At 50.5% G+C, this 27402-nt stretch overlaps 1 protein-coding gene across 4 annotated transcripts in view; it reads left to right on the top strand.

The window, feature by feature from the left end:
- LOC144723543 (ral GTPase-activating protein subunit alpha-1-like) overlaps nucleotides 1–27402 on the top strand; it is a 74942-nt gene that overhangs the window by 42230 nt on the left and 5310 nt on the right. For 3 of the 4 annotated variants that reach the window (XM_078602373.1, XM_078602375.1, XM_078602376.1), the window contains exons 18-40: nucleotides 1662–1786; nucleotides 3021–3273; nucleotides 4038–4118; nucleotides 5599–5796; nucleotides 6367–6531; nucleotides 6816–7009; nucleotides 8981–9079; nucleotides 10074–10229; nucleotides 11851–11979; nucleotides 12547–12672; nucleotides 13608–13666; nucleotides 14594–14702; nucleotides 15458–15568; nucleotides 15703–15771; nucleotides 17524–17655; nucleotides 18229–18409; nucleotides 19425–20355; nucleotides 21126–21197; nucleotides 21470–21593; nucleotides 22170–22325; nucleotides 22509–22667; nucleotides 24710–24837; nucleotides 25736–25860. In XM_078602373.1, the coding sequence (XP_078458499.1) occupies nucleotides 1662–1786; nucleotides 3021–3273; nucleotides 4038–4118; nucleotides 5599–5796; nucleotides 6367–6531; nucleotides 6816–7009; nucleotides 8981–9079; nucleotides 10074–10229; nucleotides 11851–11979; nucleotides 12547–12672; nucleotides 13608–13666; nucleotides 14594–14702; nucleotides 15458–15568; nucleotides 15703–15771; nucleotides 17524–17655; nucleotides 18229–18409; nucleotides 19425–20355; nucleotides 21126–21197; nucleotides 21470–21593; nucleotides 22170–22325; nucleotides 22509–22667; nucleotides 24710–24837; nucleotides 25736–25860 (3882 nt within the window). The remainder of the gene's footprint in view (nucleotides 1–1661; nucleotides 1787–3020; nucleotides 3274–4037; nucleotides 4119–5598; nucleotides 5797–6366; nucleotides 6532–6815; nucleotides 7010–8980; nucleotides 9080–10073; nucleotides 10230–11850; nucleotides 11980–12546; nucleotides 12673–13607; nucleotides 13667–14593; nucleotides 14703–15457; nucleotides 15569–15702; nucleotides 15772–17523; nucleotides 17656–18228; nucleotides 18410–19424; nucleotides 20356–21125; nucleotides 21198–21469; nucleotides 21594–22169; nucleotides 22326–22508; nucleotides 22668–24709; nucleotides 24838–25735; nucleotides 25861–27402) is intronic. The other variant, XM_078602374.1, reaches the window with a different exon arrangement.

Consider the following 27402-nt stretch of genomic DNA (forward strand, 5'->3'; position numbering starts at 1 on the left):
CGGATAGATGGATGGATAGATAGGGAGATGCTCATCGGGCGTATGACGTTGTTTTTCCATTTATGTGGCAAATCGAGTCTTCTACCCCTCGATGCACACGCTGGGTCATGCGTGCAAGAATCTTCACGTTCTCGATTTACATCAATTACGTGCACAGTGGGTATTGCTGACATCACGTTTCGACTCGTGGTACGAACACGTTGGTACAAAGAAGGATGTAATAAACTATACGAGCGAGGCGTAACAAATAAGACATCATCGGCAAGATTCTTGAATGTGATCGCGGCCAGGAGTCGGGTCAGTTTGTCGAATCGTTCCAGGCCCAATGGGGGGGCAGCGTGGTCGATGTCGGATCACTCGGGTGCACGACTCTACGTAGAGAGAGACTGAGATGGTGGAAAAGTTCGGCGAGAAAGTGGCATCACAGTCAAGGTTTTTCTAGTCAGGGAGATATTCAGTGAAATCACAAGCACAGCTGTTTCATCACATGCTGTTTTTGAGAAGTCATTTGCATAAGTGCTCCACATGATGTTTTCCCCCGAAGCATTTTCTGCATCCTGGATTGGATATTTGAAAGGCTGCGAGTCAAAATAAATTGGCGCCGTCGTCTTTGTAAAAGGAAGCCATAATTCGGCATACATTACGCTACTTTGATGCCGTCTTTGTGAAATTCTGCACAATCGTGGATGTTAACCGTGTTTGTCAAAGGCAAGCAAAGAGAGTTCCGTTGTCCGTGTGGACGATTTGAAAAGTTTTTTTTTGAGCGCCATATTAAACTTCAGTTAAACTGGGTCATGACTGGAGGCATCTCCAAGGTAGCGCTACTTAGTACTTCTGCGGACTGTTATGAGAGGTTACCATGAGGCTCGCTGCCAAATGTCATAGCGTAGTACAGAGTTGAGAGTTAAAATAATCAGAAGGCTCATCTGAATCTCCTTGAGTTCTAGGTGCTATGTAGGACATTTTTTTATAACAGCATGAAGCAATTCTAAATTATATTTCAGTACGCTGGCTGGGAATCAAATTCAAAAGAAATTAAGTGCTTCAAAATCAAGTAATTTAAAAATCTAATTAGAAATTATTTCACTCGATTGTTGCATTGTATTTAAACAACATTTTCTTGGTTCTTTCAGTAAAGTCACGTAGAAGGAAAGTAATAAAATAATAATAATAAAACATAATAAAATAATTCTCACGACGTTTCGGCCACAACGCGAGCAGCCGTCTTCAGGTGGAGAACAGGTCTGTCAAGTAGACAGAGTCTGAATGGCACGCTCCAGGCTTGGAGCGACTATTTATGCTGGGATGGAGGGGCGAAAAGCGTCTTGACATCCCATCCCATCCCAGCATAAATAGTCGCTCCAAGCCTGGAGCGTGCCATTCAGACTCTGTCTACTTGACAGACCTGTTCTCCACCTGAAGACGGCTGCTTGCGTTGTGGCCGAAACGTCGTGAGAATTATTTTATTATGTTTTATTTTTATTATTTTATTACTTCCCTTCTACGTGACTTTACCGAAAGAACCAAGAAGATGAATCCCTGCAGTCACGAAAGCTTTAAATCGAAAATTAAACAACATTACATGTATCTCACGGTCACAATGTATTTAACCCCTTTCCTGACTGACGATGGCATTTCCCCCCCCCCCTCCGCCTCTGCAGTGATGAAGGAAGATGGCATGGCCCAGCTGCGGACGTTCCTCTCCGACGCGCCTTCCACCAGCGGCGACATCAGCGACATGATGGACGAATTCATTGCCGAGCGCCTCCGGAGCGCCAGCGCGGTGGTAAATGCCGCCTGCCGCGTCACCGAATCTTAAGTGCAAGCGTGTGCCCGCGCGTACTTACGAGCTGGGCCGTCCATTGGGGGTAGCGGGGGGGGTGAGTGCCTTACCTGGGAAAAACTGGAGGACCCGGAGAAAAATCCACGCGACCACGGAGGGAGAGAGAGAGAGAGCGGCACGCAAACTCCAAATATGCAGCAGGTGTCAGGGTCGAGATCGAACCCACAACCTCCTGGATACCAAGCGAGGTAGTCAACATCTCCTCAACACCGTGGTGCCCCTCTTGCCACCATTCGCCGTACCCTTGGAACGGCGCAGCGTACGAGTCATTGTGATTTCGGAGTGCCGTCCCTTTGTGTTTGTTTTGTTTTTGTTGTTTTTTTTCGTCGATGTCTTTTGCCCTACGTTATCCCAGTTGTGTTATCGGTGTCATCGTGTGGTGGGACGAGGAATCCATTCACACCTTTCGCAGAGCGGTGTAACTCTCCGTCCGCAAAAGCAGTTCTTAGTTCAGCCCAGTTGACCAATCAATAGCTGCAAAAATTCCACTAGATGTTAGCTACACAACTTACCATTTGCCTAAATTTTAGCTCTGAGACTAAAAAGTATCGGTTTGGCTGTCGTGGGACCGAACGTTACTCTCTTGTGGCAGGGACGGCGAGAGAGCTGCTGCCCCCCCCTACTGTGTCGACGAGGGCTCACTCGAAAGGAAACTCAGAAATAGTTCTGGCCATCCGCTTCAGCGCACCATTCTACAACACATAACGGTTGCACTCCTCTGCAAAAGTTTCCGAATGACCGTGGCGTAACATGGCACACCAATAACACAATCAGGATTAAAACATTGTAAACAAAATAACAAAAGCCATTTTGAAAGCACAGTCAACACGTGTGTGTGTGTGTATCCGCTCTTGTAGAGGAGCGGTAGTGTAGCAGTTAGCGCGCTGCTTCGAACCTGGCGATCCGAGTTCGATTCCCGCTCACGGCCAACAACAGTGACGATGAAATCTGAGCCGGTCCTGGGCCTCCCCTAGGTCGACTCAGCCTAAAATGAGGACCTGGTGCGGTGTTGTAAACATCGCCACCAGGGAGATAAAGGCGTCCGGGCGTGGTGCTAGCCACCCACCTCCTCGTGCGCCGTACCGGCCTTCACAAGCGCTACTCGCTAACAGCACTTGCCCAAACGGCCTGTTAAGGCTATACGGGGGAATCTTTGTCTTTGTACCCGCTATTGCAGAGCTCCAGTGACGTCGCCATGACGTCGTCGTCGCACGTGCAGAGGCGGCGATCCTCGAACCACGCGAGCGGCAGCCCCGGCAGCGCCGAGGGCCCTTCCGAAGGCCCCGAGCTCCACTCGCGCCGCTCCGGGGATCACGAGTCACCCTTCGAGTGGCCCTCCCCCCCGTGCCGGCCCAGTAGCCACGCCAGCCAGGATAGCCAGCACGAGCCCTTCAGTGCCTTCCAGCCGCACGAGGGCATGAAAACCAAAGGTGCGTGCGCACGTGCTCTCGACGCCTCCGTCCGTCTGTCCTTCCTTCGCCGAGTACTTTTTTGCCACGTCGTATCTGTTAATCTTTTCTGTTACTTATTTTGACTTCGCAGTGGTGTTTTGGGTTTTTCTTTCTTTCCCCCTTTCCCGCCTCTTCGCTAGGACCACTGTCGCGATGCACCAGGTTACCGATTGGCGTCTCTTCTTGAGCTCGCGATGCGTCGAATCGCACGCGGAACAATGAATATTTTTAGATTCGTGAATTTTTGTATGCAGTGGCGCTGTCTGTCGCACATTGCCCTCGATTCTCGGATACAATTGATACCTGAAACCAATTCCGGGGTGCCCCCCCAACAGCGCGGACTTACTGGCATGGTGAAGTATAGTCATAGAACCGCCATGATAGACACGGTGGTGCGGAGAAGCCTTCATCCAGCAGTGGATTGACAAAGGGCAGCGAATTCTATTTCATTAAATGGATGTCGTTTGTAATTGGTTCACGTGACCTCTCCAGCAATTATGGATGCCGCTGAATTTGGTTCCTACCACGTTGTCACCTCCGATTAGCACGGTTGGCGAAGAAGTTCAACATACGTACAAAATAAACAATTGATTCTTGAGTTGAATCAAAGCGATATACTTTTACTCGAATTGTTACGCCCCTACGACACGTGAGTGTTCTGCTCTATCAATAGTTTGCTTCGTTTTTTGTTTGTTGAGGATGCAACTGCCGCCTGGAGTCAGTGTGGTTTGACACGTCCTCAGATTTTGTCGTGTTTGAGTGGCCGGACCCCAAACTGGATGAGCCCTGGAGCCCGTCGGAGTTGACGGAGAGTTTCCACAGGGGTAATGACGCTCCTGCTCCACTCGAATCCATGCTCGGAGCAAACTTTAGCCTGGCCTCACAATGCCTCTGTACTAACGAGCAATCGAAGCCCAACCACCGCCGTTATTGGGTCCGTTTGTTCCACTAACCGCGTTGTTTGCGCGTGCAGAGGCTACGTTTGCAAAGTGCGAGCGGTTTGCACTTGTTGTGTTCCGTTTAACAGCTTGCCCCGTCTTCGGAGAGCTGGCATCTCTGTTTTTGGTGACCTTTCAGACGACACCTTTTGGTTGCGTGTGCTAACTACCACAGTCTCACCGGCACGGACCTGCCATTTGTGCGGAATGAGAATGCTGCCACCCCGAGCATGTACGGTGGCATCACCGTTAACAAATAACAAGCAAACATCTCGGCTTGTGTGTGAGAAGTGGTCTTGTGCGCGCACCATTGAAACCCTATCAAGGGTTTTGCAGTAACAACCGCATGACCCGACTAACGCCCCTCTTCACATCACGATGTATCCACAGTGTGATCGTCATGTATGCTTCAGAGTGAGTGTGTGTGTTTGTGTATCAGTGTGTCTTTATATATATAGACAGCATAGACACTGTGTATACAGGCATCTCAGTCGGTCAACCCATGGTAGCTGGGTCCGTTCCGTGACCTCCTTCCAGTGAGCGTTCGGCACAGTGGCCTCAGTGCACCTAGCCTGGTACAAGTGCCGTGGGGACATCACCGCCACTTGTGGTATAATATATTGCACCAAATTGCAACGAATATGTAAATTGCCTTTAATAACGATTTAGTCTGATATGTTCACTTTAAGTAGGATGCAAGAGAAAACATGATTTACCGTAGCACCTATACGCTTAGGCATGTGCCCTGGGCTGCCCAGCGTGGGCTCAAAGCCTCGTGAATGAGAAGAAAGTACTTTAAAGTGACATTCAGAAGTGCGCAGTGCTGCTGTTGCGACGTTCCGATTGTGACGTACGAGAATGCTTGGTATTTAAACCACGTTAGTGTCGCTAAAGCAGTACGCCACTAATTATGAACCATTTTAGTCAATTGCGTCTTGAACAAAATCAAATGCCTGTCGAATGCCGCAGTACACCGCAAAAGGATGTAACCACTGAATAAAATATATTTCTTTTTTTCGGTTGCGTCTTGCGTCAAGCGCTAATTGAAAAACCTCCAAATATTGTCACAGAGAGACTTGGCGTGCTGCAGTGTGAACCAGGCGATACCGAATTGGATTCACCTACCACGGCTAACATAAGCGGCGAGCGATATCTGAACCGGTCCTGGACCCTCCCCTTCATCATCCCCATCCCGCACTGGCCGGCGTGCCCCAAGAAACGGCCAAACAATTGCCGTGACCGCCACGGCGCGGGGAAGGCCTTCGTGCTGCAGCATTAGAATCTCGCCGAGCGATGTGAACACATCTGGCAGCGCAGAGCGAGGCGTTCCCTTTCACTGCTGCCGCCTCCCGTTTTTGCCGCACAGGGTACAGCTTCAGCAGCGAAGCGTCGACGAGCACGGGCTACAGCCTGAGCGAGGTGGAGGCGGCGCACGCGGCGGCGGCGGCGCACGCGGCGGGCGAGGAGGAGCACGAGGTGGTGAGCCTCACCACGATGCACATCGACTCGGAGACGAGCAGCCTGAGCCAGCAGCCCGTGTCCGCCGAGACCGTCACCATGACCGGTATGAACGCACACGCCATGCCGCGCCTCTAACTCCCCCAAACCCCCGTGGCTTTCAAAATCAGAATCTGATGTGGGGAGTCTTCGGCAACGTTTCTACGTACACATCGCGTTTTGTGAGAGTGAGTCGGCCAATGGGCAAATGGGCAGTGGTTGTTACTAGTGCCATCCATGGTTCGAGGTCGGCTTGGCTAATCTTCATTGCCCGTTGGTGTAGGAGGTAGCCGCAATCTGCCATGCGATGTGTGCCACTCGCACACACCCTCGCACCGGGTGGGAAAACCCACGATGCATTGATGGCATAGTGGTTAGCGCCACTACCCTACGAACCCGCTGACCTGCGTTTGTTTCCAGACCACGACTAACATCAGTGGCAAATTATATCCGAGCCAGACCTGGGCCCCTGCCATAGGTCGACTCAGCCACGAGGCATCTTGGGAAATCCCATGATGCATTGCAACCGCGTGTCGCGGTGCGTCTGTGTTTATGTGTGTGGTTATTTTATCATTTTTTCTTTCATGTCATGCCTTATGGAACTCGGTGTTTGTGTTGAACCTTGGACACCCCGCAGGTTCGGAGGAAGGCGGCTCTCCCATCCACTCTGGCTCTAGCACGCGCGCGCACACTCCATCTCCGTGCGTGTCGGCCCCCGAGCACCGCGAGGCCCGGGAGCTTCCCTTGCATGCCGACGACAACAAGCTGCACTACACAGGGCTGCAGACGCCCGACGATCTAGGTAACGGGAGTTCGATTCCTGGCCAAGTGAATATAAGGGGGGTGGAGGCGGGTGGGGGGGGGCACCTGTTCAAGATGCGTTCGATTGTTTGACGTTCGCCACAGGTGCGGTGGTCGGATCATCTCTGAAACGTCGCCACTCGCGCACCAAATATCCGCATCGCCCGTGGGAAGTCCTGACACGCGGTTTATTCGCTTCCCGTTTATAAATTATTACCACCACCACCACTACTACTTCACGGCATGCTTACGTGCGTGCGTGCGTGCGTGCAACCCTCCACGCAGAGGGCAGCGAGTTCCTGGCGGAGGACAGCAGCGTGATGTCGGGCGGCACGCTCATGGGCTGGCACCCCGACGTGGCCACGGTCCTGTGGCGCCGCGTCCTGGGCATCCTGGGCGACGTCAACAGCATCAAGGACCCCGACATCCACGCGCAAGTCCTCGACTACCTCTGCGAGCTCTGGCAGAACCTGGCCAAGGTCAGCGGGTGACCTCTCTCGTGTGTCCCTGGCGAGATGTTAACGACCTCGCTTGGTGTGCAGGAGGTCGTGGGTTCAATCCTGACCCTGACGCTTGTTGTAAATTTGGAATGTGCACGTGTGTCTCTCTCACCCCGTAGTCCTAAATATTTAGAATCAACGTGCATTTAGAGTATTTGGCAGCTCTAAATTTCCACACGATAAGCCACTTTATTTGGCTATCATTTGTGATTGCCAGGTCACTTCTGAAAAAGAGCTACGTAGTTCAGTGGGCCTTACCTGGTAAAGCATAACAAAACATTTTTCAAATAGTTTAATATTGTCCCTGGTGTAAGCCCAGGCCAGCAGGCGTTGTTCCCGCAATGGTTGGGTGCCAAGTTTCCAGTGAGTTGCGGTTGATTTCGTTGCGTAACCAGGCGAGGACGCAAGAGAGAGACCAGGGTCGAGTCTCGTTAGCGAGAGCGACCTGCGTCGCCAAAATGATGAAAGCGAAATGAACAGGAAAGGGCAGCAAGCCAGCATTAAATTTAGCCGGATGTGATTGATAGTATTTATTTGTGTTTTAACGGTAATGTGTTTATTCATAGTTTACGGTGGCTTGCTGTTCAACAAAGCTATTGGGTACCGTTAAAATGGTGACTACTCTGTGTAAATCTAACGCTGTTTGTAACAGGTCAGAGTCTTGTAGACGATGCACGGTTGAAAGGTTTATTATGCTGATTGACAGAACCGATGGAAGATGTATCCATCCGTCTTGTTAGTAATTGACAATTTTTTCCCGCTTAATTGTTGTGGAACAATATTTTTGCCCGCGCGTCGTCGTGGTTTCACACATGGATCATGTGACCGCCTGAGTCAATTTGTTTCTCAACAATGAAGGGCACTTAAAAGTCACCGCCGTAATCGCTGCTATTTGCCGACATTGCAATTAAAATCTGGAGCCTGGCATTCTCTTAATTACATTTCTCAGCATTATTTATTTCCAAGTTAATTGCAGTGATATCTTTAATAAATAGAGTCTCATGTCTCCCTTGTGTGTTCCTGTTGTTGTTATCGTATCTTATATAGATTTATAGAGCGCCTTAATCCAAGGCGCTTGACAACAATTATACTTAAGATGATAGCGGTTGAAATAAAGAGTGGGGTTGTCATTAAAAGTGGTGGTGTAGTGATTGTGACAGGAGGACTGGTGGCAGAGGTTAAGGAGGGGTTGCGGTAGGCCTAGTCATAGCTGGGGGGGGTAGTGGCATGGAGTAGCATTAGGGCTAGTGATAGTAGTAGGGGTAGTGATAGGTGCAGTGATAGTGCTAGGGGTAGTGATAGGAGTAGTGATAGGGATAGTGATAGGTGCAGTGAGAGTTAGGGGTAGTGATAGGAGGGTAGTGTTAGGGATAGTGATAGGGGGGTAGTGATAGGGGGGTAGTGATAGGGGGGTAGGGATAGGGGGGTAGTGATATAGGGGTAGTGATAGGGGTTGGGGTAGGCCTGGTCATAACTGGGGAACAGGGAGTAGCAGTATGATGGGCTAAGGAGAAGAGGTGGATTTTAAGGGAGCAACAGAAGCCCCAGGTTCCAGTGAAGATGATGTCTCTGTGTGATGCGGTGGGAGTTGGTTCCAGTGAAGGGGAGCACGAAGGGAAAAGTAGCGAGAGTGTGACTGGGTGCAGGGCGAGGGAGACACAGAGAGGGACAGTGGAGGCTGGGAGCGTACAGGACGGGATGGCACAGAGTAGTGACGGATGAGAGAAGCGAGTTGCGGTAGGGCAAGGCCATGGAGGGATTTACAGACGAGAGTCAGAAAAGGTAAACAGACGGCGATAGTCCACAGGGAGCCAGTGGAGTTGGGAAAGTAGAGCGGAAGTGTGGGAATTGTGGGGGAGGTTAAAAGTGATCTGGGCTGAGGCGTGTTTTGCACCTGTTGTTAGAGAGGAGCGAAGGTGCCCGTTTCCTCGTGCTTGTGTCATTTTGCAGATGAGAGACAACCTGGGCATCAGCCTTGACAACCAGCGGTCACCGCCGCCGCCCGAGCTCATCCCCCCTCTCCGCATGTTCACGCCGTGGCTATTCAGGGCAAGTCGACGGATGCGCGCGGCCGTCCCGTCCTAACTAGTGCCGGATTATCCTCGTAGCAAAAGTAGCTACATATGTAGTAGCTACGGGCCACGCGCTTTCAAGGTCCCCGCGCTAATGCTTTCAAGCTATCAATTCCGGTTCAATAATTCTGCACTTGCTGTATTACTCTAGTATTATACCGCCTTCAACTTTTATGAACGACTGGGTGTTTAAGGTGAACGATTTGTCGTATTATCTGGCTGTATAGCAAATGAAAGAATACAATTACTTTACTATGCAAGTAAAAAATGTACGTGTTTTCATATTTGTGTTTTTTTTATTTAGGGCCCCTTTATAACATATACTACAGGCCCCGCACTAGCTTAATCCGGCACTGGTCCTAACGTGCAGCGGGCTTTCACCAACGACATTACGATTTTGCGATAGATTTTTGTTTTTTGTGCATCAGATTGCCGCACAAGTAAAACGTTGTGTCTGGAGTAAACCCTCCGCCAGCCGACATGGCCGTTAATAAAGTTGTCACGTGACGGCGACCACACCATTCTGGAAATGTCACCGAGTCTCCTAATAATGTACGTTGGACTTCTTTCGTACCGTACGTAGCCAACTGTGCTAATAGGAGGTGCGGGCTAAGGAGAACAAACCAAACACAAACAAACATTCTAAACAAATTAGTTTTCAATCTACATTTCTCCAGTGGCTTCCTAATATCGAAAGGAATAACGTCCCAGGCGGCCGCAGAAGCGCACCTGAAAGCGTGCGATGCGGTGAGCGTCTTTGTTCGGCGGCTAGCCATAAGCCCGCTGCGAGGATGACCGATCATCGGTGGGAACTCAGAAACAACGACCACAGTTTGGAAAATAACCGCCAGTAATATCAAATACGTTTTGACGGGAACGCGATCTGCGCTGTTTGACGCGCAGCCTGAACGAGACGGACGGGAACTAACCGTCTGCCCCCCCTCCCCTCGCGTGCGTTGACGTCATTGCAGGCGACGGCCCTGCCCGAGCGCTACAAGCAAGGCAAGCTGCACGCGTACAAGCTGGTCTGCAAAGTTATGACCCGACAGCAGGACATGCTGCCCAACAGCGACTTCCTCGTGCACTTCTACTCCATCATGCACCAGGGCCTGCTCAGCCCTGACCTGGTGCTTGATCTCACTCGCCACCACCTCCTCTTTCAAGATGCTTCGTGGACTCCGGGGACTCTCCCCTGCCCAACTCTCTCGACTCTCCTCTCACTCTACTCACCCCCCTCAACGTCTTCCTCTACCTCTTCCCTCTCATCATCACTCTACTCCCCTCCACGTACTCTCCTACTGCTCCCTTCTTATCTCACTCTACTCCCCTCCACGTACTCTCCTACCTCTCCTATCCCATCTGACCCTACTCCCCTCCATGCTTTTCATGCTCCAGCAACCGGGTCTTTTCTCTGTGGGAAGTCGCTCATTCTCCTCTGTGCCCCCCCATTGACTGGAGCTCCTTTCTCCCAGCCCCTCCATCCTTACTGGTGACTCCCAGCCCCCCCCACCCCCCATATCAAATCCAGTCTGAATCCATTTCTTTTCACCTCGTCCCATGATTTGAGCAGTGGAGCGGCACAATGTTGGCACTTGTGCCTCGCAGCAGGAAACACCTGAGTTCAATCCCTGACTCGGGCACATTTTTGCGTGCAGCTTGTATGTTCTGCTCCCTGTTCTGCATTGGGGAAAAAGAAAAAAACATTTAGAATTGGCGACGTTTTGGGTAATGGCCCTACTTCAAGGAGATACTTCACACACAAAGAAGCGTCTTCTCCGATCAAATGTTTCAGCTCCGCGTCCCGAGCATTGCCAGCGTCACTTTCCGTGCGCCGTACACATATCTGTCAACCTCTTATCAGTGCCTACCTTATTACAGACCAATTCAGACCTTATTGGTCACCCCGTGCCCTTATGAGTCTCAACGTTCATCTTTCAAAGTCCCATCACAAGGGAAAAACACGAACAAATAGACAAAAATTCTGTTACTAAACAAAAACAGTTTTATGTATTAATTTTGATAATTGGTTATCGTACTTACTCTCTGTGATCTTGTATGCTGCTGCTTTTTATATGTCCGTATGATGATTTTTTTTGCCCGTATTGAATCGGCTGTCCGCCGTATGGACCTGAGAACTCAATTTCCATGTACAAGAATACGGGGTTAAACCCTGTGGGTTGACGGCTATGCGTACATCGCCCGTGCCTTTCTCATATTGAATGGGTGCGGGCGCAAGCCGACGGCTGACCGAATGGGTCCGTGCTGAATGTGGATGGGCAGCACTTGCGAGCACAGCCTGTCGATCGACTCCCAAGGAAGTGTGGCAGCAAAATCGATAAAAAAACAAAACCCTGCTGTGGACCAAGATAATTGTTCCTGTGCACGCGCGCACGTGTGTGTGTCGCGGTGGGGAGCGGTCGGTAGGATAGCGGTTAACTCGCTGCGCTACGAACCCGGCGACCCGAGTTCGATTCCCGCTCACGGCTAACACCAGTTACGATTATCTGAACTGGTGCTGGGCCTCCTCTAGGTCGACTCAGCCTCCAATTAGTACCTGGTGCGGTGGTGTGTAAACATCGCCACTGGGGAGACAAAGGCAGCCAGGCGTGGTGCTGGCCACCCACCCCCTCGTGTGCCGCACCGGCCTTCATAGTAGGTGCTACTCACTAACAGCACTTGCCCCAACAGTCTGTTCATGCTATACGGGGGGTGTGATCTTTCTCTCGTTTGTGACGTGCCATTCTGCAGGACACAGTGTCCACCATCATCCGGTTCTGCTCGCCGCGGATCTTCTCCCTGGGCCTGCCGGGCTGCACCCTGCTGCTCTGGGACTTCATCGTCGCCGCCAGCAAAGTCGCCACATGCGGGGTCGTGCATGTAGGGGCCCGCCAACACACACACCCACACACCCACGCACCCATAAGACAAGACAAAGATCCCCGTATAGCCTGAACAGACGGTTGGGGCAAGTGCTGTTAGCGAACACCTATGAAGGCCGACGCGGCACACAAGGTGGTGGGTGGCCAGCACCACGCCCGACCGCCTTTGTCTCCCCAGTGGCGATGTTTACACATCGCACCAGGTACTCATTTGAGGCTGAAGCGACGTAGCGGAGGCCCAGGATCGGTTCAGATTATCGTCACTGGTGTTGGCCGTGAGTGGGGATCGAACTCGGGCCGCAGGGTTTATAGCGTGACGCGCTAACCGCTACACTACCACTCTCCACGCACCCACGCACGCAGCTGCACGAGCATCGATTTGCCGGCGCCCGTTTTAAAAGCGGTTAATTGCGGGGGAGCGGGGGGGGGGGGAGCGTCAGCGTGAGTGCTCGTCACCTCCTCCCATTACTTCACGCTGGGGTTTTTTTGTTTTTCTAATGACCCTTTAGTCGGAAATTGCGGCAGTCTCCTGTTTGACCCCGCGTGCTGCTGTGGTGCTCTTCAGGCTCCCCGGACAGAAGCGCAGATGCTGCTCGGCTCCATGCTGTGCTTCCCGAACCTCTACAAGGAGGTGTTGGTGTTGCAGCCCGTTGCCACTGACACAGCCCTCATCCCATGCAAGGACCTGAAGGTAAAGGAGAGTCGCGCACCGCCCCGCCGGTTATTTGACGTGAATTACGGGGATAACGAGCTGTGGACTCAGTGGCTCGGCGGTCAGAATCAGAATTGGAAGAATCCGATGAGCTATGAAGCTGTTTTTTCACGGATGTCCAGTAGGGGCAGGTCACAACGTTACAGCAACATATAATACAAAAACACAAAATGAGTGCAAATTATCGGGAAGGTAAACACATCACATAAAAAAATAAAAATAAACATTTTTTTTGTCATCCTATTAGGTAAGGCCCACTGAGCCATTAGTTTCCTTTTTCAGAAGCGACTTGGCCACAAATTGATAGCTCAACGAAGTGGCCTATCATGTGGAAATCCACAGCGGCAAAATGATCTAAATAATCTAGACACACTTCTCTAAATGTGGAGGGGAAAAGCGGAGAGCGACTTGAGCCGGCATCGCTGGGATGCCTGGGTTCAGAGTCTGGACGGAGCCACGAGTGATTCCAACTGGGTTCTCGAGTTTAGCGTGAGCTGATGGTCTCAGCTCGGCGGTCAGCAAATGGCTGCACCTAAAAAAAAAAATCATTGTATTGAATTTGGTTTGTCCAAAGGTGAGAATGAGAAAATCCATTTAATTGACGTTCAGAGAATCAAATAATCAGGTCGCTTGTGTGCCCAAAGAAGCCTATTGAAGTGCCTGGAGAAGGAGTTATGCAACGTTCTCTCCCGGAACCGTTCGCAACTAGTGTGACGCTCTGCTTGTTGCGAGAGCTCCCGATGAAAATGTATTTTTTTGTGATACAATGATAATGCAAAATTGCATGAATGTAAAACTAAAATATGTACGCATTAACATATTCCATATTCTGTACAAATGGGCGCTTGAATTTTCGAAAGCCGGCTTTGATGTTGTGATTGCAAGCGGCAGTAATTCGTTTCATGTCCCTCCAGGAGCACATCATTAAATCCCTGCTGAAGTCTGCAAAGGAGGAGCCTTCCGTGTCTGCACGGTAAGAGCTGCAACTAGTCACCGAGGTTGTTGCTTGGATCGTTTTAGACATCATCCCAAACTCAAGAGTTGCGTTTGGAGTGAGTACGTTGGAACATTGTATTTGCCCGTTTGTGAGCTATTCAGCAGCTGCAGCATGTGAGTAATTTTCGTCCTGTGAAAGGGCTCATTCTGATTGAAAGGAACAAGAAAGCTATGGTGTTGATGATGAGTCATGAATGACATCTGACCTATAAACTAGGATAACAAAAATGTAAGCAGAACTTACATTTTATCTCGAAGCTAATCACATGTGGTTTTAGAAATGTTTTTCTAAGCTCTTTCCACTAATTTAATTTCTCGTGTTAACAAATCTGGCTGTCCGCCTGATGAAGCTCGTTGTAATGACTGGCGAAATATTGTACTCAGATTTGAAATGTTGTGGATTTGCTCTCCAACAAACCGGCGTGCTCTACACGAATTGGCACGTTCTGTTTACGTGACAAAACCTCACTAATTGGCTGTGTCTGGTGGTGGCGGGTTTAACACCACATTTATACTTACGCGATCTAACGCAAAAAACCTGTATAATGGAGAATAGTTGAACGAATTGAATGAATATTCACAAAATGTATGCTTAAAAAATAGCTTTCAGGGTTGTGGGGATACGATGTTAACAGTGAAACTTCATGGGCTGTTCTATAAATTACTCGCAGCCCACCTGTATGTTTAACATGAGCATCCCTTCCTCCAGCCAGTGAGCCAGCAAACATTGTTCCTTATATTGCAGATTGCACGTCCTTTGCACGTGTCCATCCGTCACCTCTCTTCAGCCAGCTAGCGAGCAATGCTTTTTCTTAATCTAGTATGATATGATGTGACAGTCAGAGTAATTTTTCCCCATGCAGTTACATTTTCAAATGTATTTTTTAAAACATGTTCTTTCCAGGTGTATAGCGCTGTGCAACGTAGGGATTTGGATGTGCGAGGAACTGGCCCATGCGACGAAGCACTCCCTTATCAAAGAAGCGTTAAATGTTATCGGTGCAACGTTGAAGGTAACGTCTGCATTCTCACCACGGTTATTACTTGTACACGGGAGGGGCGGTGGCGATCCGTTTGATCTGCCGCGCTGCGCGACAAATCCTGGCGACCAGAGTTCAATGCACGAGCACGGCTAACGCCATCGGAGGATTTTTTTTTAGGTTTTAATTTTGGCACAGGTCAAACTCGCACCTCAAGATGAGCACGGTTGGCTACGTACGTTGCGAAAAATAAGTTCGACATACATACACATACAAACCCACTGGGCAATAGATGGTCATTTTTGATGGAGAACCCGGTAACACCATAGAAACCTGGTTACAGCAACAAAACACAAACATGGACAAAATAAACCAAAAGCAGAGAGCGCTATCCGAACCGGCCTTTCGACCCCCACCCACCTCTTCACCAACCTGAGCAATCGACGGCGCGGTGAAGTATAGTCAAACAATTTCCGTGACCGACGTGGCACGGGGAGACCTCGCTCCCTTCAGTGGATCGACAAAGGGCTGTCGAGCGGAGTGCTGCAACTCCAGTGTTCCCAGCCGTACAAGGGAAGGCATGTGGTCCTATTATTACATCCGATCGCTACGACATCCTCGTTAGTAGATTGCGCACACCGCTGCCACACCACGTGATTGACGCGTGCACGCTTCAGCGTCCCTCCTTTGTTGTAACCGTTCCTGGGGAGGATGTGACTGATGCTGTTGCTGCTGCCGCGCCGGTCCGACTCGTGTTGCCTTTGTGCTCTCTCGTGTCTCCCCGTTAGTTCCCCCACAAGCACGTGGCCCAGGTGGCATGCGACCTCCTGCACCTGCTGGTGTCGTACGTCGACAAGCTGATAGAATATCACGTGGACATGCCAAAGAAAATCATCGGGGTACAACTTCACGCGTGTTTTTACTCTGCCGACGTACACTTTCTTAGGTTTTTAGAAACGTAACAGCGCTGCCGGATTTGTCACGCAGGAGCTCACGTCACGTGATTATTCGTATTTTTCGTTCCCCTTTGCAGATTTTGGTGGCGACGATGGTTTACCTGTTACCTGCAGCGGAGCACTCGCAACAAGAGCAAGAAAAGAGGGTGGGCGATCGTTTTTTAAATGAACACATTTTTTGGTTTCCGCAAAAAAAAATTCCGAAGGCTAGTACACATGAAGTGGGCTCAGAGGTTTTGCGTTCGATTGTTTTGACGAGGTATTTTCATGGAAGCTGACTTTAATTGTTTTAATTGGCCCCATTTGTTAAATTAAATTAGATTTACATTTCAAATGTCATTCATCCACGTGCGCAGCTCCACTTACAGTGCTTCCATTGTTGCTGCTTGTGTAATTGTTTATTGCATTTTGGTTTCAAGTGGTGGGTATATTTAACCGTATTGGGCACGTGATGAGCCGCATCCACCTACCCCGCTGCCATCGATGTGTTGAACGTTCAAAGTCATGGTCACAATTCCTTTTCTGTCTGCGTCGTACAGCTTCGTTTGTGTTAAATGTCTTGTACGTGTTCCCCCTTTGCTTTTTTTCTTCTTCTGTTCGTCGAATTGTATTTTAGCGTATACAATTACAAACAGCACGGCTGACATGCGCTCTTTGATGCATGTATCTGGAGTGTAAATATTAATCTTAATGGATAAATTAACACGTCTGGCACATATTCTTGGTTCTTTCGGTAAAGTCACGTAGAAGGGAAATAATAAAATAATATAAATATAAAACAATAAAAATTCTCACGACGTTTCGACTGCAACACAAGCAATCATCATCAGGTGTGAAATCCACATCATCAGGTGTGAAATCCACACCTGATGATGATTGCTTGTGTTGCAGTCGAAACGTCGTGAGAATTTTTATTGTTTTATATTATTTTATTATTTCCCTTCTACGTGACTTTACCGAAAGAACCAAAAATATGAATCCCTGCAGTCACGAAAGCTTTAAATCAAAATTTAAACGTCTGGCACAGTCGTGGTTTGAGTTGCGTTGCTACGTATGTTTTTCCAGTTGTCCTGTCTACCTCCAATGCCGCGAGAGGGCACCGTGGTGGCGAGATGTTAGTTACCTCATCTGGTCTACAGGAGGTCGTGGGTTCGATCCCGACCCTGACGCCTGTTGTATATCTGGAGTCTGCATGTTCTCTTCTCCCTGTGGTCGCGTGGATTTTTCTCTGGGTCCTCCGCTTTTACCCTCCACATTTCTCATCGACGTGCGTTTAGAATATTTGGCTGCTATAAATTTCCACGTGATAAGCCACTTGGTTGAGCTATAATTTGTGGCAAGGTAGCTTCTGAAAAATATCTATATAGCTCGGTGAGTTTAACCTGGTAAAGTAAAAATTGTTTTGTTTTTTTACGTCTGACGTTTCGCTCCACATACTGGGAGCTTCCACAGGGCCACCTGCAGAAGCCCCCCGACACGTGCAGAAAAACATCGAACAATGCACGGCACAACCCGAAAAGCACATCGAGGCAGCTATACATCATCCATGCCATGCAGTTCGCAACTAAACAAAAGTCTCCAAAATCTACGTGTGTTAAATGCAGACATTTTCATTTCGTTTTAATCGAGAACAACATTAGACGTGGAAAGTGAAGAGTGGCGGGGCATGAGAAATAGCACTGAGGTTAACTCTGCTCTGGATTGTGACAAATCTTAAACATCCAGCCAGTGTAAACAGCACGGCATCGCGTTAACCTCACCACCTGGGTGTCGAGCAGCATCTCGGTCCATGCGGCTCATCACGCAGTCGTCCAGTTCACCTTCGTTTAGCCAGCGGTGACGGACGGCGGCACCTGTGGCGCGCGGTGAGTTTTTGTGGCCCCCCCCCCCCCCTCCAGCTCATGGTGTCGCTGCTGCTGTGCCTGCTCGACTGGTGCATGGTGCTGCCTGTGGACACGCTGCTGCAGTCGCTGATCCCCGCCGGCGCTTCCAAGCCCCACTCCGTGTCGCTGCTCAGCAGCATTTACAAGGCGAGAGATCCTCCGTGCCGTCGATACCGCTGGACAGATGTGAAACACAGCTTTGTAGCTCTTCATCGGATTCCTTCGGTATAAATAGAGATTCTGATACAAATGGCTCCCCAGGTCCACTGCTCGGGAAGTCCCCTCCCCATGAGCAATTACACCCCTGGGTCTGTCTGCTTTCAGGTCTCCAAATCTTCCTCTTAAACCCTGTGGGGGGGGGGGGGGAGGGCCTTAATCACTTCCTGTGTCTCCTTCTCGCTCTTGCTCGGTGCCTGCCAGTGTATCTCCCAAGCTTCTGAATGCTTTGCGTTGGCTAATGAGTTAGCTATATTTCAGTAAAACTCACTTCTTTAAATTGGCCTTTACCCACCTAGTTCTGGCCGTTTACCCTGCAGGTTCTGTTTATTCGCTGTTTTTTATACACGGTGGCGCATTTGGATCTACGGATGAAATGTGCCTTGCAAATGTTTATTATTATTACGTCAGGAAGGAGTTGCTATCACCAATGGTAATGCGGCGACTGTTCCTCACTTTTGTTCACCTTTCTCGCATTGCCGGCGGTCCCTTTTGCGCCCGCAGGTCCTCTACAGCTGCGTGTACGGCTACCATTTCTTCAACAACCCCAGATACTGCCCCCTGACCCTGAAGGACCTCATCAGTGTCGACTACAATCCCACACTGCCCCTGGACGAAATCAAAGACCCCGAGCTGCTCTATCCACAGTCGGACAGGTCCAGCAAGCTTCTGACTGTGTCCGATGGTACGATTATCCTTTTATTTAAAATAATTATTGCCGTTAATTTTACGACACTTGTTTGCCTTGGACTTTCTCAGGAGGGGTCCCACCTTCACAGCACATAAGGGGCAGAGGCCAGAGAGGTAGGGCCATTGTGCCTCCCTGTACGCTACGTGAATAACGATATTGGCTACGTACGGTGTGAAAGAAGTGCAACGCACATACCACACTGGTGCGCAGCGCTGCCTTTTGGCTTCCTGGGTGGCGATCTGTGCCTTTAAGGTGCCCACCCCCCCCCTATTGTGTGCACGTATGTCGAAGTACGTTGAACGTCTTTCGCACCGTACGTAACCCAACTGTGCTAATCAAAGGTGACGTTTAACGATTCTGATTTGTCGGTGTTTATTTCGTGTTCATTCACAAGGCTCTAGTGAATTAACACGATGCAACCAATGCTGTGCTTGAGAATTTTGCTTACTCCCTGTATTGTCTGCTAGGCACGCACAAAAGCGTGGTTAGCCGAACGAGTTCGTAGGCCCGGCCTAGATATTTTTTATGGCCGTGCTACCAGAGATGGGCCAAAACATTATGATTGTGATTTCATGTAATGGTCTGAAACTATGATATTTGGACATGATTGCCATTCGGTGGGGAGCAGTGGCTTAGAGAGGAGTTGGTGGTCAGCACACTGCACTTTGACCCCGGCCACTTGAGTTTGATATGACGGCCACGGCTACCATCAGTGGCAAGTGGAATCTGAACCGGTCCTTGGTCAAGATGATGGGCAGGGTCTTCCTCCCACACTGGATTGACAAAGTGTAGTGAATTATTATAATAATTTATTATTGAACATTGACCAGGTCATTTTGTACCAATTCACTCTTATCGGCCATGTGAAGGAATGAGTAAAAAGTTGTCATTTTTTTTGCACCTTCACTGATTGACACCAATTGTTTCCGGCTATGGACCACGCCAACTTAAGCCTGGTGTGGATGGTGGGGGGGGGCTGGTTGTGTTGGTGGCCGTGCGTCGTTCCCAGGCGCGGCTCGTATCCAGCGCGAGCTGATCCCCCTGGCGGCGCGGACTGTCATGGTCCACCTCGTCAACCACCTGGGCCACTACCCGCTGAGCTGCGGGCCAGCGCTGCTCGCCAGCCTGGTGCGCGAGCACCACGAGAACCCGCACGCCAGCGCCGCCGAGCTGTCCGCCGACCTCTTCGAGAACCCGAACCTGCAGTTCTTTGTGTTCAACAAGAGCACGCTGCTCTCCTGCCTGCAGATCCCCGCCGAGAGGGACGTCCCTGGCGGCGGGGTTGCCGCCGGCCTGGCCTCGTCCGCCGCGTCCAACGTCCGCGTCGTGGTGCGCGACGTCTCGGGGAAGTACTCGTGGGACGCGGCGATTTTGTACGGCCCCGCGCACTGCTGCCCGCAGCAGGAGCAGGAACAGCAGCGGCAGCAGAAGCAGCAGCAGGGACGTAGGCCGGCCGCGTCGGTGGGCAGCGCTTCGCTGGATCATGCGGACGTCGACTCGGCCGGCTCGGAGGAAGCGGCCGAGCCAGCGAAGGGGGCTGCTGCTGCTGCTGCGGCGTCGTCGTCCGTCATGCAGGAGGGAGACTGCGCCGAGTCGCTGCCGGCGCCGTCTTGGGAGACGCTGGGTCGCGACCAGGACGCTCTGGACGAGACGCTGCGCTTCCTTGGCTCCACCAGCCCCGAGTGCCTGCAGCGGCCCGGCGCACCGCTCAACGTGCCCGCCGCGCCGCCGCAGTGCTCGTCGGAGAAGCTGGAGGGCGAGGTGCGCCGGGCGGTGCGTGCCCAGTGGCTGGAGGAGGGGAGGCACGCGCGCGCCCACTCGGGCGACGCGTGCATGCGCGCCGTGCCCGAGTGCGAGCCCGGCGCTCGCGAGCCGCAGTCGGCGTTCCACTACTGCCGGCTCTTCCTCAGCAGCCTGGGCATGCACTCGTGGGACCGCAGGTAACGGCTACGGAGAGCCGGATCGCGCACGTGATACTGTTGATTCGTCGGTTGGTTGGTCGATCGATCGGTTGGTTTGAAACCGAACTAGGGGTCAGCACACACTACAGCTCCTTTAAGAACTGCTTCTTCACGTTGTTTATGAAGGGCCACCGTCTCGTATTCGCCTGGTCAGATAGTCCCTATCACCTGCAAAGATGTGGGGAGGCCCTCATCCAGCAGTGGATTGACAAACGGCATGTACAAGAGTCATTTGAGACAAATGGGTGTCTTTTGCAAGGGATACCAAGGTCAAAATAAAATTAATAATAATACTCTACACGAGATCCGTTTACGGACAGGGTGTGTGCTGTTATTATGGTATTTTCCTTTTAATTTTCACTCTGGAATATTTTTCTGTCTTGATGTTTGCTGTTAAGACGTTTAACACTGTGCTTTAATGAACCCAGTTTAATCACGGGTGCATGATATCCATATTCGAACTTATGTCCGCGGTCGGTGCCGGCTGAAGGTAATAGCCCCTGAGCCAACCTTCCGTATCCTCAATCGACCCGAATTTACTGTTTTATAAATGTTCCTGCAAGTGCCGCCTCTCACAACAGCGAGCAGCGACGTGGCAGCGTCATTAATGTCCACAAACGTGACAGCGCGCGGATCCTTGAATTTACGCGTCACGCAGATTGCAACGCTTGCTCGCCCGCGTGCGTTTGCCCGTTACGTTGTATTGTTTCGATAGCCCAAAATCAAACAATGCTTTGTTGCTGTGTCAGGCCGAGCTTCGATTTGCTGAAAAAGAACGAGAAGCTATTGCGGGAGCTGAAAAACCTCGACTCGCGACAATGGTGAGTCCTCAAGGGGGAGGGTGCAATTCTCCTTGCCCGCCTCATCGTTTGATGAGGCACCGTTTAACCGTGATGTCTCCATTCCCGTAACAAAGCAGCGTCTCTCGCGTCCTCTAAAGCCGATAGGATTGACCAACGCCTGGTGATCAATGCGTTTGTCTCGGGACACTGATTGCTGCTTGCTTTTTGTATTTTTTGTATTTTTTTTCATTTTTATTTTTTTTATTGCTTACGAAGCCATTGCAGTGATTGGGTCCTTTGTGCGCGTGCAGCCGAGAGACGCACAAGATCGCCGTGTTGTACGTGGCGGAGGGTCAAGAGGACAAGCTCTCCATCCTCTCCAACCAGGGGGGCAGCCGGGCCTACGAGGATTTTGTAGCCGGCCTCGGCTGGGAGGTGAGGCCCTGGCCAGTTTTTGGCACGGGGGGGGGGGGGGGGGGGAGGATGCGGTTGATGGTTTTTAACCGCACCGTCGCCACCGCCGCCGTCTTCATCATCATCATCGGCTTTTAGCCCCACCTCCCAATGGCACGTGCGTGTACAGTGACCGCAGTGCATGACCGCACGCACGCACGGGCAAGTACGTTTGAAACAATAATTCAAGTATAAAATGTTTAAAATTGGATTTTTGGGGTAAACTGTGATTTGGAGTCTGCTGGACAATGAGTTATTTCCTCTGCCCCCCTCTCCCCTCCTTTGTTCTTAATTAACCTTTTTTTTTAATGTCATCTAGAACAGCGTGGCACGCTGGTGAACGCTCACCATCGCGCGATCCGTTTTTGGCAACGTGCCATATTTCCCATAACCACAAAAAATATGTCAGGTTGACCTATTGTCAGCATGTGAATCCTGCCGACCGCTTTACACGTTCGAAGCACTGGTCTCAAAACCGCGAGTTTTCGTCCGCGTGAACCCGCACTCGCGTAACGACGGTGGTGCGTGCGTTGCCACCGTGTGTGCCGTTCGTCGCAGGTGGATCTCACCACGCACTGCGGCTTCATGGGCGGCCTGCAGCACAACAGGAGCAACGGCTTCTCCACCCCGTACTACGCCACCTCCACCATGGAGGTGATCTTCCACGTGTCCACCCGCATGCCGTCCGAGTCCGATGACTCTGTGACCAAGAAGGTAATCGCGGAGGCCGCTGGGCCCGTCGTGACAATAGCTCGGTGCGAACGAAGAAAACTCTGATGAATGCTCGCGTTTTAATCATCATCGTCGTTGTCGTCGTCGCGGTTCATTTCTTTTGATAGCGCGCGCGCGTGTGTAACCTGCACACGCGGTAACTTCACCTGGTTTTCCGTTGCGCAGCTGCGCCACATCGGGAACGACGAGGTGCACATCGTCTGGTCGGAGCACAGCCGAGATTACCGAAGGGGCATCATCCCGACGGAGTTTGGCGACGTCCTCATTGTCATCACGCCGACCAAGAACCAGCTGTTCAGCATCCAGATCATCAAGAAGCCGGAGGTGCGATGCCCACTCGTGACGGAGTGGGGGGTGGGGGGTGGGGGCGCCTGCCATAACTTTGCAACACGGAACGATACAAGTGTGAAAGAAGGCACTTATCGTCACATTAAGATATTTTTCCCAGTTTTGTTCTTGCGAAGGCCGCTATTGATTTCCGTTGTCGCTCGGCACATAAAAACACCGGGTGGGCCCATATACACCCCGATTACGAACCGTGTGAGAGTGAATGAAAATTTAAAGTCAGTCTGGCTCGTTAAAAGTGCAGCCCCACTGCATTTCGCAAAACTAAAATTAGCCACCCCCCCCCCCCCCCGTTGCTGTTATTCCCGCACAGTTTTGCACCAGGGGTGTGTGAGCGCGGAGGCCAACTAGTTTTTGAGAGTTGGAAAAACGGCCTTCCATGGTAAAAAAACAAATCCGCTTTCGATTGTTCCAATCGTAGACTAATCCATCATAAGCCAGGATAACTGGCATGCCCATCTCATTCACGTATTGTGTATGTTCGTGTGTTGAACTTCTTTCACACCGTACATAGCCAGCCGTGATAACCGGAGGTTCTACTTTTAATATCGCTCTAAAAATGCGTCCAAAATTCTCTGATCTTGGGGCCAAACAGGAACGGAGCCAGTTTGGTACTTTGATGGATGACCACCAGGGCTTGCCAGATGTTGTAGGTGCGGGCTGGAAGGTGTCCACTATTACCCCTAGTGTGTTTGGGTTTTCTCCAGGTACTCTGCGTTCCTTCCACATGCCACTCATTACCAGTATCGTCTGTTTGCCATAATCCCAATGCCAGTGCTGAGTCGAAGTCTTAGCATGGATTGCCTGGGTGAATAATGTGGCATTGTTGTTATGATGTTTTGGTCTTCCGCATCATCCAGAAATGCCACTTCTTATTATCAGATCTCCAAGGCTAAGGAGGTTCAAGCCTTGGACAGTGCTTAGGGGGGCAACCACCAACCATAAAACAGGTGTTATAAACCGCATCAGGGTTAGATTGTGGGGCAGCAGAGGGCAGTACAGCAAAAGCAATTGGTTGTACTCGACGATGCTCCCATAGTAGTGAAATACTGTCAAATAACCAACACAATCCGCACGGCATGTAGAGGTCTACATCCAGCAGTGGAGATGATAAACAGGCTGATGAGGCTGGTTGTAATTAATTCTCGAAATGTAAATGTTGTGGGTTTATTCTCCATCACACCGGTGTGCTGAACTACGACCGATTTGTTTAACACGTAGTAGGCTTTCACGACCAATATTATTCATAATAAAGGTTTTTGGATTAGATCGCGTTATTTATAAATGTGTCGTAACCCTCCACCACCCGACATGGCCAATCAGTAACAAATGTGTCACGTTGACAAAAGACAAATAGTTCACTACTTTAGCACATGATTGGGTAGAGTGTTTGGTTCAGTTATTAAATAAGACACATGACAACTAATTACTAATCTACAACTGATTACTAATCATAGCAATTAACTGATTACTAATATATTATATAATTACAATACCCACCACTCTCCGCCTCTGATCTCTGAATCTGATTGGGTTAGATGATGACGTCACCCTGCTGCTGTTCTATTTAAGACCGGGAGCAAGTGGAGGGCTTCACTATTCTGGCAAATTGTCCGATGATGCTGGATGTAATTACCAGCGAAACGTCGTACTCAAAAATTGTAATTGATGTGGATTCACTCTTGAACACACCGGTGGGCTAAAGTAGTGAACTATTTGTCTTTTGTCAACGTGACACATTTTTTACTGATTGGCCGAGTCGGGTGGTGGAGGGTTGCGACGCATTTATACATAACGCGATCTAACCCAAAAACCTTTATTACAGTAACGATTTGCCACGTTTTATTTACGTGACAAACCTTAGTAATTGGCAGTGTCGAGTGGTGGCGGGTTTAACGACACATTTATATTTACGCGATCTAACCCAAAAAAAACTATATCATGGAAAATGGATGCCCACTCGCAGCGTTCTCTGCAATCAAAATTCAAAGAGTTAAACAAAGGGGGCCTTTGTCCTGCAGGCGCCATTCTTCGGGCCCTTGTTTGACGGCGCCATCGTGGATGGGAAGATTCTGCCGGTGCTGGTGCGAGCGACAGCCCTCAACGCCAGCCGCGCCCTCAAGACTCTCATCCCGCTCTACCAAAGCTTGTATCCTCCTTCATGAAGACCACTCGCGGGTCACTTGCCTCCGGCCGCCCCCCCCCCCCCACCATCCATGTGCCACCTCTGGCGGTGGAGGTCAAATGTTCGTCCGGCGGGGGAGCCGTGATGGCATCGCCGTGACGGCTCCCCCGTGACGTCGTCGAAGCGTCCACGGTTCTTGTCAAACGCACGCCGGTTTGAGCCGTAGGGATAGGGGCGCCACTGTGGCAAGATGTTAAATACCTCGCCTGGTATGCAAGAGGTTGTGGGTTCGATCCCGACCCTGACGCCAGTATATTTGGAGTTTGCGTGCTGTCCCTGTGGTCGCGTGGATTCTTTCTCCAAATCCTCTGTTTTTTTTCCTCCACATTTAGAAACACACGTTTAGAGTATTTGGCCGCTATTTAATTTCCACGCGATAGCCCACTTCGTTGAGCTATCATTTGTGGCCAGGTCGCTTCTGAAAAAGAGCTGCCATAGCTCAGTGGGCCTTACCTGGAAAAATAAAAATAGTTGATATTAGATGCCCGAGTGAGGCCCTTTCACAGGTGGTGGGGAGCAGAGTTTTAGGGAAACATGGCAACAGGGCAGCAGATACCATCCGTGATGGTGATGCCAGGCACTTGGAGGCACCGCACATTCACAGAGGGCGATAGCGAGGCGTAGAATCGGAATCCCTTTGCACATTTGCAAAGGAGGGGGGCAGCCCTGATAGCAGCATCGATCACAAGAAGCACATTAGCAGAATAATGTTTTTTTCTCGTGCCGTATCTCTTCGCATTTGCTACTACGTATGTACTTATTGTATCTTGAGCTTCTTTCGCACCGTACGTAGCCAACAGCGCTAAACGCATTCGCCGCACGTGCACGCCGCCGCGAAAGCTCCTTAGTGCCGTCACTGCAGCTACGAGGAGCGGGCCCGGTACCTGGACTCGATCGTGCAGCACCACCGCGACCAGACGTGCTTCGAGGACTTTGCCTTCCAGCTCGTGTGTCCGGCTCCGTCGCGGCCCCTGCCAACTGAGCATGGTGAGAGACACGCAGAACGCGCGTGACGGCGTTTACACCGCCCACGCGCCACCCCCCCGTGTCCCCTGTGAAGTTTGGGAGCGTTTGTTCCGCGGTGTGCATTTTAACCCCGGCACGTGCAGTGAAACGTCGGGACAACGGCGCCCCCCGGCGCAACCCCAAAAACACGTCGGTGGCCAGGGGAGCCGGGCGGCACAACCGCCGTGAAAATCTACGCGACGGTATTTTTGGCTTTGTCTAGACCTGGGGTGGGGAACCTTTTTTCTGCCAAGGGCCATTTGGATATTTATAACATCATTCGCGGGCCATACAAAATTATCAGCTTAAAAATTAGCCTGTTATATTTGGTCAACACATTTAATTAACTCACCCCTATTGTGATGGCAGGAACTGCTTCTATTTGGCGAGGCATGTGATGTTAGCTGGCATTGAGGATGTTGCTACTCGCAACTGCTTTTCCAGGTTTGCTCCGAGATTTATTGAATTTCGAGTCCCGCCTGTGGTTGCCTTGGCAGGGCCAGACCAAATGATTTCACGGACCTTATACGGCCCGCGGGCCGGACATTCCCCACCCCTGGTCTAAACCGACGTTTGCGCCGTTATTAAAATAGACAATGGGGGTGGGTGTTGGGTAAGAAGTTGCTCTGAGTTAAAATCAGCCGAGTGCCACTTAAGCGACGGCCCCAGAGATCGGCTGTCCCCATGCACTTGAGCTTCGTTCTGGGGATGCAGAGGAGACGTCTGCCCCATGCCGAGTCCGTGCCCGTGTGGGATGGGCACACGCCGCGTGTAGATGGAGCGTGTGGCGTAAGGAAACAGCGCCAGCCGATGGTGGCGATGAACGTGCCGCAACGGCGGTTTGCCGCTCGATGTACATCGAGGCACAATGACTCTTAATTGGTTGGGACGGGATGTCAGCGTGCCTGCATTTTCACACGTGTTCTTTATTTTTAATTGCTTGAATTAGCAATGGGAAGAGAGATTCTCATTCTTCACGTAGCCGGATTAGGTTAAAGTCTTGATGAGAATAATGCCTTAAAGAAAATATTACATCTTCACTCTTTGGTTTACAATGCCAGCGTTTTATTGTTTAAGCTACGAAAGCCGTAGACGAGTGGAGACGAGAAGAGTTAGCTCCAAGTTCGCTGGTTCTTTAAGGGTGCTACGGCAGTCGTGAACTTTGCGGGGTCACGGGGGTAAGGGGGAGTTGTTGTCAAGCCACGTGAATGAGAATTATTGAAGTTGGAAAAGGTATAATGGCTCTTTGGTTTTTTCGGTAAAGTCACGTAGGTGAAAATAAAAAGAATAAAAATGAAAATAACACAATTAAATCACGACTTTTCGGGCACAACACAAGCGTCCATCATCAGGTGGGGACAACCAACCGCGAAAACAGTTGCTGAGGTAGGTATGGATCCTTGCAGTCACGAAAACTTCAAATCTAGAAGGTATAATGGATGAAAGTTCCCATTCTGTACGCGTCGCAGGAAGTACTCGGCAATCATTGAGCTCGAGTTGATGTAATTGAGCAGTTTAACACGT

Source organism: Lampetra planeri, chromosome 18 (genome assembly GCF_965212315.1).
Source record: "Lampetra planeri chromosome 18, kcLamPlan1.2.h2, whole genome shotgun sequence".
In the NCBI taxonomy this organism is placed as follows: Eukaryota; Metazoa; Chordata; class Hyperoartia; order Petromyzontiformes; family Petromyzontidae; genus Lampetra; species Lampetra planeri.